This window comes from Falco rusticolus, chromosome 11 (assembly GCF_015220075.1).
Source record: "Falco rusticolus isolate bFalRus1 chromosome 11, bFalRus1.pri, whole genome shotgun sequence".
Classification (NCBI taxonomy): domain Eukaryota; kingdom Metazoa; phylum Chordata; class Aves; order Falconiformes; family Falconidae; genus Falco; species Falco rusticolus.
In genome coordinates, this window is record NC_051197.1 from 12,257,867 (window position 1) to 12,274,230 (window position 16,364).

Here is a 16,364-nt window from a genome sequence, read left to right on the forward strand (position 1 = left end):
AGCTGGTTTGGCCTCTACAACTATCAGAAATTCACATGGCGTCCTTAGCAAAATTGTTTTGCATTACCCTAAAAATGACATTCAGAAACTGATGATCTGATGGCAGTTTTCGATTAGATTATGCCTTACTGATGTTAGCAATGTTAGCACCCTCCAATACAACGGTAGATACAGCCTAGTGCGTGTGCCCCCCTTGAAGGCAGAGATCTGCAGCCATTCACATCTTCACTGCTGAGATGCAGCCTCACGTCCCACTGCTGCAGTCAGAACCCTGTGGGCTAAAGAGGACCACCTCAAAAATACTGTAAAAATTATTACCCCTGCTATTCACTGAGGGCAGTAACTGTTAGGGCAGCACAGGGGTGCTTGCAGAGCCCACCCCTAGTAAATGGCATGGATAACAGCACCTGCTAAGAGAAGAACATGAGTACAAACTGTATATGCACCCACGCGCCTGGATCAAATACACATGGCATTTTCTCCAAACTGCTTACGCTCAAGAAGAAGCAACCATCAGACAGATTAAACAGTAACTGGGAAATTAGAGTGACTTGGAAAAAAACGAGCCAGCTTGAACAGAAGTATAAAAGCAGCATGATTGCCGGTTAACTAAATGTCATTAGTAAGCCAATACAGTGCTTTGGTCCTGATTTGATTTAAACTATAGAAACTGAGCCCTCTTCTCCTATGACAGCCTGCTGAGCTTCTGCTACTCCTTCCCTCTGTTGAAAATGAAGCACTGCCTCATGTCCAGTTTGCGGCATGGGAAAGAGAAGGTGCTGTAGGATCTAAGGATGTGTCCCAGGCTGTGCTGCAGAAAAACCAACTCTGCAGTGTTCTCCAGGTCCAGGGGAAAGGGCTCTTCTCTCAGCAGAGAAGTGGCAAGCGAGAGAGGACATGTATCGGAGAGAGGAAATGGTTATAATTATTCTCTGGCTGCATGTACACAACTTTCAAGTTCTTCTGATTGTACACAGGCATATAAATTCATCTGCTGCTAAGATCTAATGAACCATGTACAACCTTTGGGGCAAGTTGGGGGACAGGTCACTCCAAAAGAAGTTAGGCATCACGGACATGGCTGTGCCAAACCTGGCTTGCTATGCCCTGCACAATGCGTCAGTGCTATCTCACCACACACGCCCTCGTGCCGTGCCCCAAAGACATACCAAGGCAACCACCCCACCTCTTGCGTTATGAAAATAACACTCTCTCAAACAACTGCGCAGGCATCTTGTTATTCTAGGCCATTGCTAGGGAAGAAACCCCAAATCCCAACATCCTACCTCAGGAACAATCATCTGGGGTTGGATTGTCTTCCTGCTCATGGCCCTCCATGTGCCCAGGTATCCCTGGACCACCAAGCAATGCTGCTTTCTACCAAATGGTTGAAGAACAGCAGCCCTGCAATGGCCAGTGCTGAAGCAGGAGCCTCCTGGGATGCCTCCCAGCCACACCAGGACTGGCCAGTACAAGCCAGGCCATGGCGTGGGGCTGCCTGGAGTGGCCCAGCAGGACCGCTGCTCCAGGTGTGGCTGTGATGAGTTTCTGACCTGAACTGATGCCTGCCAGTCAGGGAGAGTTGGGAATGGCAAGACCCCAGAAAGCATTAGCAGTCCCCTCCCCCTGCCAGTTCCCTGCCACAAGCCTTGAACTTGGCCTTGCAGGCTCTGTACCTCCTGCTGCATCTCCCAGGTTTCTGTCACAGCTGAGGCTTGTGGTGGGTACCAGGTTCAGCATCCGCTCTCCAGCACTGGTAAACAACGACAAGGGCAACCTCCCTGGATAACGTGGCCTGAACCGACAGCCAACATCCCCAAGCCTGGCCTGCCTGTCTAAGCCCAAACATCTGGAAAACATAGTATCTAACAGAATGCTCTCCAGGGATCAGCTCTTTGCCTGGTCCCATTTGAGAGGATGCAGCAGACTGACAGACGAGCCAGAGACGACACCGAAAGGCCACCTGGCAAACAGAAGCAGCAAACACAGCAGTGGTGAGCGACACGTCACCGCAGCAGTGCTGGGCAATGGCTGCCCGTGCATCCAGAGCGTGGCTCCTTCCAGGGCCCCCCTGGCCATGGTCTGCTTGGGTGAGGCGAGCACAGACATGGTGGATCCTGGGTGAGAAAAGCATAAAGACAAGAGAGGCAAAGATCACTGGTCTTGTGTTGTGCCAGGGATCCCTACAAGCTCTGTGCGGTGCAAACGCAGCCAGTCTGCACCACCAGGTCAGGGGACCAAACTGCCTTTAGCAGCACAGACAGCAACAGGACAGGTTTCCTAACTGCTCCTACACTGTTCTCTGCTGCAAGGAGAAATAAAAGGCTTCACCTCAAGACATTGCTGTTTCATCTTCCATTGGTTTCCCTGAAGAGGCTTTAAAGACTGACTTCTATTCACAGAAGAAAAGAAGCCAGTCATCAGAAATGAACACTAGCCCTCCTCTGGACTTACTGGAGGCTGAGCATCACCTTGCGGTTGTGATCATGGGCTTGTGCTGGAGATCCAGTGCCGGTGACTGAACCTGAGGACTGTAACTGCTCTTTGCTTGGTGCATGTGAAAAGCTCTTGCTGCTTTTCATTCCATGCCCGGGTCATTCCTGTGTCACTGCCTGCTGGACTGGAAGGAAATGACTGCTGTAAATCTGTTTTTAGAAATATCTGACTCCCTTAATATATTAAATGAATTCCAGTTATTTATGGGATTTTACTTAGCTCAGGGTAAGATATACTGGATGGTTCAGACTATTCCAGTTGTTACCTTTTTTAATAAAAGGGTAAGCACTGCTAAAGAATAAACTCCCTACAGACAATAATGCATCTAGATGTTCAAATTGGTTTGATTACTATATCAACTTATTTGAAGGAAAACTTGAAAATTTGCTTACCTGGGAAAAATTGCTACCTTAGTTTATCCGTTACAGACCTGATCACCTAATAGCAGTAAGGTTTCCAAAACAAAAGAAATACGGAACAAAACTATAATAGCCATCACATGCTATACACAACAGTCACTGTATTTTCTTTTTTGTTCTTTTCTGTTCACATGAAAGAACCCCAAACCTACTCTTTGCCTCCCCTAGTTAGCAAGTTGGGAAATATGGCATAAAAAGCAATTTAGCATCACTTGTGAGCAGATGAGTGCCTGGCATTCTACAGTGGTCCCTGTCACAGGAGTTTGCAACCCACAGCGCTGCTCCCACAGCTACCTCCATCCATGCACAGAATCAGCTGCAATACCAGGCTTCAAAAGACAAAGCAGAGCATCTCCAACACTCCTCCTTCACCTCCCCTACTCATTCCTTGCTGTAAGCAGGAGAGAGCCTCCAGAACGGGCAGTCTGCAGCAGAGCAAAAGGGAAGGGCCTGTTGTTAGAGACATGACAGGCTAGCTGCCCAGCAGGTTGCCATTCTGCCATTTAACTGCTGAGCTCCTGTACAACTCGGCCCAAACCAGTGTCTCTGACCACATCTAACCTGATGCACAGTCTCTGATTCACCATTTGACACAGAGAAGATTCCTGTGCCATGCAGCAAGCATCTCTTAAGGACCTAACAATTTAACAGTGGGCAAGCAAGGATACGACTTCACCACACACTAGCTGCTCTGTGGTAACCACAACAAGCTTCACCCTTTGCTAAATGGGAGTTTGTGGTCTACTCTTTCATTGAAAGGTGAACTCCCTTCTGTTACTTTGCGTCATGTGCAGAAGCACGTGGCTGGGCATTTACCAAGAAGCAGCTGGTATTCATTTACCTGCTGCCTGAGTGTCCATTCCCTGGCACCTCATGTTGAACATGAAGCAGATAAGCTTTGGCTTTTCAGGACAGCACAACGACGACACTAAGTCTCTATATTTAACCAACTGCAGCTGCAGCGGCCCTTTATCTGTCCCTCTACCTGCCTTAGAAGATGCTGTCAGAGTGCCAAAAAAGCAGCAGCATGCAACTGGAAAGAATGGAGCAGCAGATTGCTTGGCTCCTGCTGTCCCCCACCTCTCTTCTGCTCCATCAAGACCCAACAGGTCCCAAGACATGGCCTTCACACAGACTCCAGCAAGAACAGCCCAGGAGCCAAAAGCTTGCTAATACCAGGGCAACCTAGTACTAATGAGAGAAAGGGTCATTATGATCAGCTAGAGGAGCTGAAAACTGCCTAAGGAGCAAAGGGTCACCAGTGGCATCTCCAGAAAGGCTGCCTGCCTACGGTCAAAACTGCATAACTGCAAAGGGAAGCCCTGGGGCAGGACGGGCTAACACTGCAGCATTAGAGCTTAATCCCCGGGTGCAGGAGGGCTGTCAGCACTCTGCAGAGGTGCTAATCCATGGCCCAGCGCCTGACGCAGCCTCGTAACACCTCCTGCACCCGGCTCCTCCTTCACTAAGTTTCTGCTGAGGCTGGGTGAAGTCCAGGGAAGGACGCCTTATCTCTTTAATAAGAGGTCTATGGATTCAGCCATTTTCATTACACAAACAAACCAAAGGTTTAGTTTTGGGCAGCAGAGCTTAATCTCACTAGTTAAATCATAACAGTTCCATGGATGCACAGCACCAGCAGAGATACAGAAACCAACACCACAGCCTGCACTGGAGTCATCAGAGTCCTGACAATTTGTATAATCTGAAATGTTCTTCTGGCCACCTCGCACCATGCTTAGGGTTTCCACAGGAGCCAGAAAGCCACTGCTCCAATGGCTCTGAGCCACTACTGAGCTGACAGGACTATTCACTACACAGCAAAAAGCACCATGGCGATAACCATCCTTAGTGTTGTACATGCAACAGGCAATGATGCCTCTAAACCAGTGTTCATGCTTGTCCCCCAGTAAGCTGCAGTGTAATGTAGGTTATCGCATGCCTAAATTGTCAGCTGCAACACCAGTGATGTCTGGTTCCAAGCCCTAAAGACCTGTATACACAGAACTTCCACTTAAACATAAATCACATACATACACCTTTAGTTAGCAAGACAGCCAAGCCTGCATCCACACATCCACACCTTAAGAGGATTCTTTAATCAAAGAGAGGATTTTACTAGGTCGTTTGTTTTACGCTAAACCATCCTCAGACGTTAACATTTAATTTTCCCCAGACATTGCTAGGATCCTAAACTAAAGTTTTTTCTTTATCATCAGCTTATCCCAAGAAAAGAGAAGTCCACATGTAGTAGGAAACAGCTCTCCCTCTTCTAAAGACTTCAGTAAATGGACTAAGGAAACTCCTGAAAAGCTGTACCGGTCCCAGAGAGAAGTCACTGTTCATTGTGGGTGACCAGTTTTGCTCCTTGCTCAGACTTTTGGTTACTAATGCCACAAGTGTAATCAAAATGCCCATCGGGTACCCCTACTATCCTCCAGAACCATCTGGCCCAAATTATATTATCAAAGCAGAGGCTGTTACTACATTCACCCTTTATTGAATCCTGGGAAAAACACTTTCAGATCAGCCCCGAACTATTTTACTAGCTCTTCTCAACCTTGCTGAAAAAGCCCCCAAATTACAAAGTTAATTGGTAGCACATTGTTACCATATGTGGTGTGTAGGAGAAGCACTGAAGTTTATTTAGGCATCAGAACCAAAGAAGAGTGGAATATTACTGCTCTTTATGAGGATTTCATGTTGGCCTTGATTACTAAGGCATCCCCAGCCTTGATCCTCCTGTGTGTAGCCTGCCCAACATACCACAGCCCACTGCAAGCACAGGGGCACTAATCTACCCCCGTTCCGGTTCCCCAGGAGAAACTCGGGACAGATACTGTTTGCTGTGCTTTTGCTTACTAGATCTCAGCATTTTCCTTTTCCATGTTCGTATGCTTCTTTCTGGAGTAAAGTTTTCCAGACTGCCTTGCATTTCTAAAGTGTGACCCTGAACCCAACCAGCTATGCTCTGCAGCTGCTGGGTCACACTGTCTTTTGTGGGGCAATTCTCCCTGCTCTAGCTGTCTCGTTCATCCTGCTGGATCTCTCTCAGATCTTTAATGAGAGTTGGATTCTTGGTCTACAGGCTCTGAATTCCACTCTTCCTATTTAAGATCTCAGTGAAAAAGGCCTGTAGCAAATTTCTATCGCCAGGATCCTACTCAGACTCTTCTTCCCTCTTTACACTGGCAGCAGTAGCTTCTGTTGGAGCCTTTGCACTGATGCAGCAGCATTCACTAAAGCGTGAAGTCCCAGCAGCTCCATGACAGCAGTCCATAGCTCATACCTGCAGTAAAATTTGTGCTCACAGGCTAGAAATACTCTCTCTGTTTTTACACTCTGACAGGATCACTATTATTAGAGTGTCCTTGCACAGACACCACAGGGCATACTGACGTGCTGGCCCCACAGATGCACCTGCAGAGCTCCTGTTGCCCCATCTGAAGGAATGAACTACAATTTACACAATCTATCAGGGGTCATGGGCAAAGATTGCTTGCCTTAAAGCTCCATAAACTATTTTTAAATTCTCAAATGGACTTTCATGGAGTGAAACATCAGGTTTCAATTAAGATGCCTTCATTTCCCAATCTGATGTGTGCTAAACAACCTATCAAAACCTCATAAACTTCAGTTCACAGCATTTTCATTTCCGGATTCTCTCTTCTCCTCTCAGCTTCAGTAATATCTTGTGTATTAAAATAACGTGCTTAAAAATTAAAACAAATCTTGAGAAAATAAAGGCAAAAGTTTGATTTCTGTCCTTCACTGGGGCAGCAGCCCTGATTTTCTGGAAGACAAATCAAAACCACATAGTTCTAAGGGTAAGTTCTGGAGAATGCAGAGATAAGGTAAGTTACATCCTTGCTGACAGGAATTATTTAGGGTAAGATCTCTTCAGAGCACAATGCAAAAACCCAATGCTTCCAGAAGCTGTGACAGCTTCTGTACGCACATATGCAGCAATGCATTTCACAAAAGACCTATTCTGTGTGGCTGAATCTGTCTGCACATCTTGCACACTGCATTATAAGAACTGACTTTCTTATGTCCAGGCATTCACCCAGCTGACCTGCACAAAACAAGTATCTCTAAAGTTTCTCAAGACTTCACAATATAATTAGAACACAGAAAATGAGATATGACACAGAAAATGAGATATGATTCTGTCTCGTCCAAACCCATGCTGCAACATGGCAAATCTCCTGTACTAACAACGGAAGGACAATGCCAGAGGCAGAGCAAACAGTCCTTGTCCAGCAAAAGTGCTTCTCTCTGGGTTTGTCAGCTGTGCTAATGTGCCCAAAAATGTCACATGTGCTCTCTATCAAGAACTGTATCACATGGGTACATGAGTAATTTACCCACCCAAGTAATACTTTCTCTAATGGTTGATATATTAGATAGAGCAAATATAAATAGGTTCTGAGATAATCCAGAAAACCCAAGTCACCACCTACTCCCCACTAACACTCCAAAAAGCTGCACTGGGGGTGAGAGATACCAGAATGGCCATGAAGGTATTTTGTTAATAACTATGACCTAAAACTGTGTTTTGCATTGTTTTCTTTTGTAAACTTTTACATCTAAACTTGTCGCTGTAAGATCAGAATTCCTTACCAAAGGCCTCATAAACCAAACCTTTACCCTCTTTTACTACAAGCCTGGGATGCAACTTTACTGTTGCTTTCAAGGCACTGCTGAAATGTTGATGATCCCCCACAAAATCCTCTGTGTGTTCCAAGAAAAGATCTTGCCTTGGCCTGGGGGAGGCTGAGCGCTAACACCGTAACAGAGCCAAAGTCCCTTCCCTTCAATGTCCAACAGTGGACACCCAAAGAGAAAGTAAGAACAGCATAAGCCTACTCTGCTGCTTGGTCTCTCATCCTTCCCTGTGCTTTTGCTTGCTTCACTTTATACCTACCCCTCTGCCCATCAGGCCATTGTTGAAAGGCAGTCCAATGAAGCTGAAAGCTGCCTCCTGGATGAAGTAGGGATTCAGGATACGTATCTCATGAGGTTCTCTTGGGACACGGGTTGCCACTGACTTCCAAAAGCCATCAGAGGCACTCTGGTAATAAAAAAAGGGGGGGGGGGGGGAAAAGGAAAGATAAGACAACAAATACAATTATATACGAAAGATAGCATATACTATTATTCTTAAAATTAATAATATTTAAATGCACTACTGGCAGCAGTTCCCACCATCCCTGCTCACTGCCACAAGGCACTAGTACAAGGCTGTAGTTGGGGGGTGTATCCTGGAGGGGTGACAGCAGCATGTGCAGATGCACTTGAGCTACTCTGGATGACAACTGTGAGGAAGACTGAGAGGTCTGGCCTTCAGCGTGGATGACTCCCTCCCTGGTGCCATCTTTTCGCTCTCATTGGCACTTCAGCTGGTTTGGTTAACAGCTTAAGCACTCCAGCACACACTGTGATGACTCCCACCTGCCTCCAAGGGGACGTACCTTTGGATAGCAAATGCTTTTAAGAACATCCAAAGAGCTAAAAATGACCATACAGCTCTACTTCCAGTGTGAGCTACGTGCTTCCCACTTTATCCTCGAGTTATCCTCTTCTGTTAGGTTTTACATGAATTAAGCTCTAAGCTCGTAAAGGGGCCATCTTGTCTTGTGAACAGTCACGCGTGTTCATGGTACAAGGGAAAAAACAGCTAAGTATGTCCTTTATTTTACCCAATAGATTGTTTTTTAATTAAAGTCTTGACCCTGCAAACACGGGAGAGCACCGGCCTTGAACACTGCTGCCCCAGCAGACAGCCCCCCCTGCAGCGGGGTCATGCCTCCCGGCCGCATGACTTCATGTCATTGCTCCTGCGGGTCCAGACGTGAGCGGGCACGGCACGTACTGCCCTCAAAATAACCGAAGGCTCTGTGTTCGCAGCACTTACAGAACAATAACGTTCCAATGTTTCGCTTCTGTTTGGGTTAAAAATTCAGCGCAAGGCACAGGGAGGATGGCAGGAATTTTAATCTGCTAACTAACAGCTTTGGTGGGGTAATCTGAGCACCTCCTTCTCAAAGCGCTGAGCCATCTTCCCTGGAATCTCCGCGACAAGCAGCAGAGGCAGATGTTACACTCCACATAAAAAGCACGTTACACTCCACATAAAAAGCACGTGCTTTGGAAGTCATTATTTACACCAGTTGTGGGTTGCTTGCAGCTTAACAGTGACTTTACAGTTGCTTTCAAGGCACTGCTGAAAATGACGGTGATCCTCTGCAAAATCCTCAGGAGCCTCCCCTGCCCAGTAGTGATTACCCCTGTAATTATTGACCCTAATTCTGCCACAGCTGATGCCTGCTACATTTCACACACTGTTTGTACTGCACACAGCTCCCATGAAGTCTCATGCCACGGGATGCTAAACACACTACAGACACTTCTTTATGGAACAATCCCAGGGTTGTGTCTAGCTGCTCAATTTCGGATCCTGAAGAATGAAACTTTGGTAGGTGGCTCTTGCTACGAAAGGCATGAACACGGCAAACTCGCTGAGGATGCACACTGTTGTCCAAACCAACAATCTAAGACAGCTAAATGTCACTGCTATCCTGTTTTGATCCCACGTGCCCCCTCAAAGCTGCCCAAACATAATACACTTTTGCTGACCAGGGCAAGGATCCTGTTAAAGTTCGTATTCTGACAACGGCAAAGTGCTTTCAGGACCCTAAATGGAAAGAAATCCTAATTAACGCTCATGTTCTTTCATCGTAGTTGAATTAGAAAGAATGCTTGGTGTCAAAGCAGTCTAACACTTTCCATTATAATACATTTTCAGCCACTGAATGATCCCACCATTTGAAAAAAAAATTAGAAAAAAAATCAACTTTAAAATGTTAACAAAGTTCAACATCCATTTGACCAAGGGATTTGAGGGATTTGAAATGTCAGCTGAGTTTTGTCTCCTTGTGAAAATTCATTAAAAATTGGATAAATATTAAACCTTTGGAATTTCCTAAAGGCGCACGTAAAGCAGAGGCCTTTCAGTTCCAGGGAAGGAGGGGGAAAAAATTAAATTGAAAAAAATATCACAGATTCCACTTGCATTAAGCACGCTCCAGGTCTCACAGAAGTGAAGATGATAAACAAAAATCTTGAACAGCTACTCATTCAGCAAAACCATCTTACCATGGGTTTAAGCAGGCACACCCTGGAAAAATAGCGTGTGACCTTGAAACTAAAATAAATTTATAAGTTCAATTACGATTTCACATGCAACTCTAAATATGGCATTGCCTAAATTTTGCAAACAATTCAAACCAAAGGTCTGCAAGCTATTTAAAGTGGACAAAAGCTGCCTTTTGTTTGGACTCATACTCCACAGGAGATTCTACATAAGTTCTAGGATTTAAGTAGGTTTTATGTGGCTTTTACATTACACACAAAACACTAAAGAGAAGAAAAAGAAGCAAGATTACAAACATTTGAGAGTCTTATTCTTTGCCTGTTGCTTGAGCTGCTCAGGAAGAGGTAACTACATGTACCACAGTTGCCCATTTTCCCAGTGCTGAGTAAACCCCCAGGACCATAGTCTCAGCTAGTTCAAAGCCAGTGCAAAATAAATGTGGACCCTATTGCTACCTGGGGATAGAACCTGCCTGCTTTGGTCCCTGCTGTGTGCCTGTTTCTCCTGTCATTCATCCAGACTGTTTCCCTAAGCATTTTCCTCAGCTACCACACTGCTCTGAAATTGCTCTGGTTGCTCTCTTCTGCCTCATTTCTACTTGCTCCGTGTTCTTCCCTGTAACTTCTGGGCAGTTCCCCTGAGATTACTGAGGGACACCTGGGGTAATCTTTCATTTTGGTGCATTTTCCCTCTGTAGTTTCTACAGTAATTGTAGGGAGAAACACAGAGCCTCAGCAGACAGCTCTCATACTTCCACCTATACAACAGGCAAAGCCTCATTTAGGGCTAAAGAACCAAGAACTGTTTTCCTGGCTTATGATTAGTGAAATTCTCAGCCTTGTGGTTTGGCTCTAGACACCCTGTAGTTTTGAACTACATCTTGAGCCTCGTGCTTTTGTTCTGCAGCTTGACACTGGCAAGCTACAAGGCACAGCACCACCACAACTGCGAGCCCCAGGAGGCTGCTCCCCTGACGCAGCCCCCCCGGGAGCTGTGGTGTCGGTGGCAGAGGCAGGAGCGCAGCCCCTTCCAAGGCTCCACGCTACTGCTGATGCTCGGCCGCGCTACACCGGGTGTGGATGTTCAGACTGATTGGACACAGATGTTCGGTGAGGTTTCCAAAGCAATTATTTCCTGTCGGGGAACTCTGTCCCTTTTTAGGCTGAGAGGAGACAGGCAGCCACCCGAGGAGCAGCAGGCACTGGAGGGAAGGCGCACTTCTCCTGCCAGATCTGGAAGCTCAGACTCACAGTTTGAGGTGACTAAGCCCGAGGTGCTTACGGGTCTGAGGATGCAGTAACTCCCTTCCTGATTATCACAGTAAGTCAGAAAATTAGTCTGAAAACTGCTTTGGCAATGTTCCCGCAGTACCTCATCACCTGCTGGCATCAAGGTGGAAACCATAGGGTTCAGGTTGGAAATTGTGTTTCCCGGTGTTAAGTTCCCACCTTTGTTATTTGTTGGTATTACCGTGCGGCTGGAGCCTCAGTCACAGATCAGCATTCACAGTGCCAAGGGCTGCCAAAAAAAGCTTATAATATATGTAAAGAAACAAGCAACACAGAGGAAGACAAGAAAACACGACTGAAGAGCAAGTCTACGACGGTCATTTTTAGGTAATCTTGGAGTGTTTTCAAAATTGTACAATTGTAAACGACATCACTAGAGGCTTTAGAGGAGACTATTTAAAAAGAAGGAATTTAGATGGGCCTGGGCTTTCAAGCCAGTCTCTCGTACAGCTCTCATCCAGGGAGAGAGGCATTAACATCCCCTCCAGAGACACCACTCCAGGAACAGATGGGCACAGACATGACAGACCAGAGACTGCAGGTTATGAGGCACGGATAAAAAATGGCAGGGCTCAACTAAGAGCTACAGGGATGACAATCCAGATGTAATTCCTCATTCTGTCCACTTGCAGAATACTGAAGGGTAATAGGCACAGCCGGTTGTAAACTATTTTTGTTTCCATTCAGTTTTTCATCTCCTGTTCTCGGATTTACCAAAGCGAATCACAACATACGCTAAAATAAAATGTGGAAACTCAGAGCCTCAGCCAAGCAGCACACCTCAATAGAAGACACAAACAGCAAGAAGCGGGCTAAGTCTCTCAGAAGAAAAACATTTCTAATATACTAAGAAAATGAAGGGTAATGCCATTGCATCCCGATGACACAGATGCTGCCTCTTCCGTACCTCTGTGATACTACTGGATTTAGGAGTACAAGCAGCACTGCTCTGGAAGACTTCTAAGTCTGATGGGAAGGGGACAGGGAGATCGCAAAGGCCAGCTATATGCGACGCAAAGCTGAATAAAGTCTGGGTATGCCAATACTCTGCTGCTGAAAGATGAAAAGACTGGAGAGAGAACCTGTGGTAAACCGAGATCATTGCTCTTTCAAACTCTGATAACATCAGAAACTGAGAGGAAGAAGGGCATAAAGGAAAGAAAAAGCCAGGGGATGATGTACCAGTCACAAGACCTCACTCTGTGCCTGGGAGCACATAGTTCACTGGGATCTCTGTCCCTGCCTAGGCTGGAATGTCATTTATTCTATACCCACCATCCGCAAGCGCTCACAGGCACACAAACACAGGGTACAGCAGAACCGCTGCAATCCATCTGCAGAGGCTTTTGAAAGGTTTCTGCTCAGGCATAACTGGATTAGATGTGGAAGGTGTGTTTCCACTGGAAAACAACCATCTTATCAGCCAATGCTGCATTTCTCAGCGGTCAAGTAGATATGGAGGCCTAGAAAATGCTCTTCTACAAGTGTTAATATAAATGAAGTTGCATCATTTGCACCGATTACCAAAGCAACAAGGAATTTTTAGCAAAAAAACCAGAGGTGCTGAGAGCCTGCAGTCTGGGTTGATGGTCAACTGCCAGACCCACTAGCCCACACTTCCAATACATTTACCCAACTTCCTCAAAGCAATGAAGAAGCCCTCATCACCCTCTGTACACAGCTCCAACGGCCAGCACTCATTGTGAATGTTCCCGTCTTCAGATTCCGTAGTCTAGGAATGCTCTAGAGTCAACTTGTTCCACTCTTATCTACCCCACTGAAAAGTTCTTACTCTGCCTGAAGCAGGAACATTGCAGATTGTGCTCAAGCCTTTCCGTTATCTCCTCTTTGTCCCACTGTCAAAAGAGATGGATTATCCAACAATATGGTACTTTTATTCTTCTATCATTTTTGTTTCTTCCCCCTGAATACTCTCCCACTGACCAAGTCCAAAATCAAATGGCTGTGATTTCCCAGGCCATTCCCCTGTCGGTATTCCCCATCTCCCAACACCCTGCAGCACCCAAGAGAACTCCTGACAGGCTGTAACCCCCCAAGTTTAGCTTTTACTAATGTTTCTCAGTGTGAAACCCAAATACATTTTCTAACTAGTGCTTTCAGCAGCAAAGAGCGGCAAAGTATGATAGAGATAAAAGCACCTTGATACATGGTACTAGTCAAGCTTTTTTTTTTTAAAAGCAAAATTCTGACTATTTTTCTTTGTTGGTAGAGTTAGGTTGATAATACTTCACTACACTGGGTAGAGTTAGTTTCTTTAGGCTTGATAACAAGGTTTAAAACCACAAGAGAAGGGAAACTTCATTCCAAGTAGCAGTTGCAGACTTTAAACTTTGTGCCAGACATGTAACCTCCACGGCACCCTGGCTACACACGCAGCTGGAAGCTGCCCTGTCCACAGATCCTGGCTCAGAAATCAGCACCTTCAACGGTGACAAAAGCCAGCCGGGATGTGAGGGTGGCACTCGTGCCTTACACATCGGTTTGCCAGAACTCAGCAACGGGCTCATTCCCATGGCTGTCAGCAGGAACCTTCTGCCCTGTTCACCTGCGAGTATATATTACAAATAAACAGAAAAGCATGCTCAGATAGGCCTCCTGAATTTCGAACTTCGTTTGACCTACACAACTGAATGCTACAGCTAACCTAAGTACAGACAGACATGGGCCTCCTGTGTTGCTAGTCTAATACCAACTGTCGTCTTCAGATTCACAGGGCTAGGTCACGAGGCCAAGACCAGCCCTAAAGAGTCAGGAGAGCAAATTTATTTTTATGCTATTCTGTAAATGAAAAGGAATTCCTTTCTTTAATGTATGTCTGTGGTTTTATCCGTGTAACTGGGAGGAAAACATGGTTCACAGTTGTAAGATAACAAAACGTCATTGAAAAAGAGATTGTTCTGTGAAGAAAATGGAACTTGGAACACGTCAGATGAGCTGCAGAAGAACACTGAAGATTATTCTGATGAATACTGTGTTTCACAAGTCAAAACATAAATGATAGCTCACATACGGTGTGTCAGAAGACATGTTTGTACTATGTCCAAACAGGGTGATGGATAGACTGTACTACAGACTCTTTTGTTCAAAATGTAAGCTGGATTTTGACCAAAATTTGAAGAAATATTCCTGGTTTGAAATATCTTAGGAAAGATGGAATTTAGATAACTTGTATTGTGGGTTTTGTCTGAATAATAATAATAATAATAAATAATAATAATAATACTAATAATCATCATCATCATCATCCTTCAATGCAAATTATCTAAAGTAGTACAGTTTCTGAAAAATCCCAAAGAAGAACAGGCCCTATAGTATCACCATTACTTCTAGGGTATTTAATCCCATAAGGGAATAGCCCCTTTATTCACTATTATTTTTATGACATAGTTTATGAAATGTCATACTCGTATAACATCTATTAAAAGAATACCAGGGCTGAAAGGCCAAACCCATGTGTTAGTAAGCACTGAAGTAGGACTGCCCTGCAACTTCTGCTCAGGATTTCTGTTGTGAACAGTGACTTTCGAATTTTCCCACAAGATTTTTCTTATATCACCATATATCTAAGTGTTTTACAAACAACACTTAGATATTTAGAGCATCTCTGCAATATTTGGCATGCATGACACCATTTTACAGGGGAGAAACCAGACAAAGATGAATGCCCACAGTTTCCGTTGCCTCCTGATGCTCTACTTCAGACACCTTAAGCTGGATTTTTAGAACATTTGTTAAACTCACAGTACAACTCTATTGACACGGCTGCTGCTGCCGAACACCCAGCTATCCTGCCTATCTGCCCCACAAGGCTCAAACGTGTTTGGGAAATTCTGATCTAACTTGCCCAGCATCACATCGGTCAGTCAAAGACTAAACCGCCTCTGCAAGAGAAACCCTCAGTGCCTGTAATCAGACCATTCTTTCTCCTCTCCTCTCTTCTGGCCACATGTTACACAGCTTCTGCAACTACTCATACCAAGGCTGAATGTCTTGCATTACAGAAATTAGTCTAAAACTCAGTCTTCCCCCTCCACAAGATAGTTGGCTGTGTTCTAAAAAGAGCCAGGATGTAATTATGTAATTAAGGATAACATCTGCACAGAAGAACTGAATTAATTTTGAAAATGCAATGTTATTTTTTTGCTTTTCTGAACTTCTGGCAGCTTGATTTTTATAACCATAAAGCTCTTTAAAAAGTCTTAAAGGGTAACTAAATATGTTAAAACCAAAAAAAATCAGCTCAAGAAAAACTCCACCAAATGGAGCAATTAAACCCAGGGCACAGTCCCCTAAGTGCAGGTACAAGCTCCGGTAAGCTATTGTATTCTAGATCAGTCTTAGAGAGGAAAACAAACGCACCCTCTTACAGGGCTCCTGAACTATTTACACCTAAGAAACCTGCAAGTGTTTGAGGAGTTCCGGGCTGTTGTAAATCCTTCCTTCCTTTCTCTACTGTCTTCAGTAGCCACCACCCTTCAGCCTCCAATACTCCTGCTCTTGCCGTGCACCAGGCCAGGCTACTGCTCCTTCGTGTTGCCCAGGTGGCTGGCAGGAGAAGAGAGGATTCCCGAGAGTCCGGGAGAGATTCCCTGCTCCCAGCTCTGTTGTCCATGGCCCGATGTCTTTGTGGAGAAGCAACTGAAGGGAAAATCCCATTTGGTTCTTCCATCCCTGGTGATGCTGCATCCCGACTAGCCGTACAGGGAGGGCACCTGAGCAGCACAGGCAGGATGGACCGTGCCCAGCGCTGCACTGCCAGAGTCTTAACAGCCTCCACAGAACCCAGACCGAGCCATGGGATTTTGAGCAGGAGCCACAGCAGGCTGCCATGGTAACAGCCTCACCGATGCCCAGCCACTGTCCTGAAGAATTAGAGAATCTCAGCAAAATAGGGTGGGAGATAATCTTTTTTTTTTTTTTTTTTTTTTTTTTTTTAGTTTTTTTTTAAACAGGGATAAAATGGTGGATTTTCAGTAGCCTCAT

General features: G+C 45.3%; 1 protein-coding gene across 6 annotated transcripts in view; it reads right to left on the reverse strand.

Moving 5' to 3' along the window:
* Window positions 1–16,364, reverse strand: part of ST3GAL3 (ST3 beta-galactoside alpha-2,3-sialyltransferase 3) — a 183,973-nt gene that overhangs the window by 17,466 nt on the left and 150,143 nt on the right. For all 6 annotated transcript variants that reach the window (XM_037404127.1, XM_037404130.1, XM_037404128.1 and 3 more), the window contains one exon: window positions 7,843–7,989. In XM_037404127.1, the coding sequence (XP_037260024.1) occupies window positions 7,843–7,989 (147 nt within the window). The remainder of the gene's footprint in view (window positions 1–7,842; window positions 7,990–16,364) is intronic.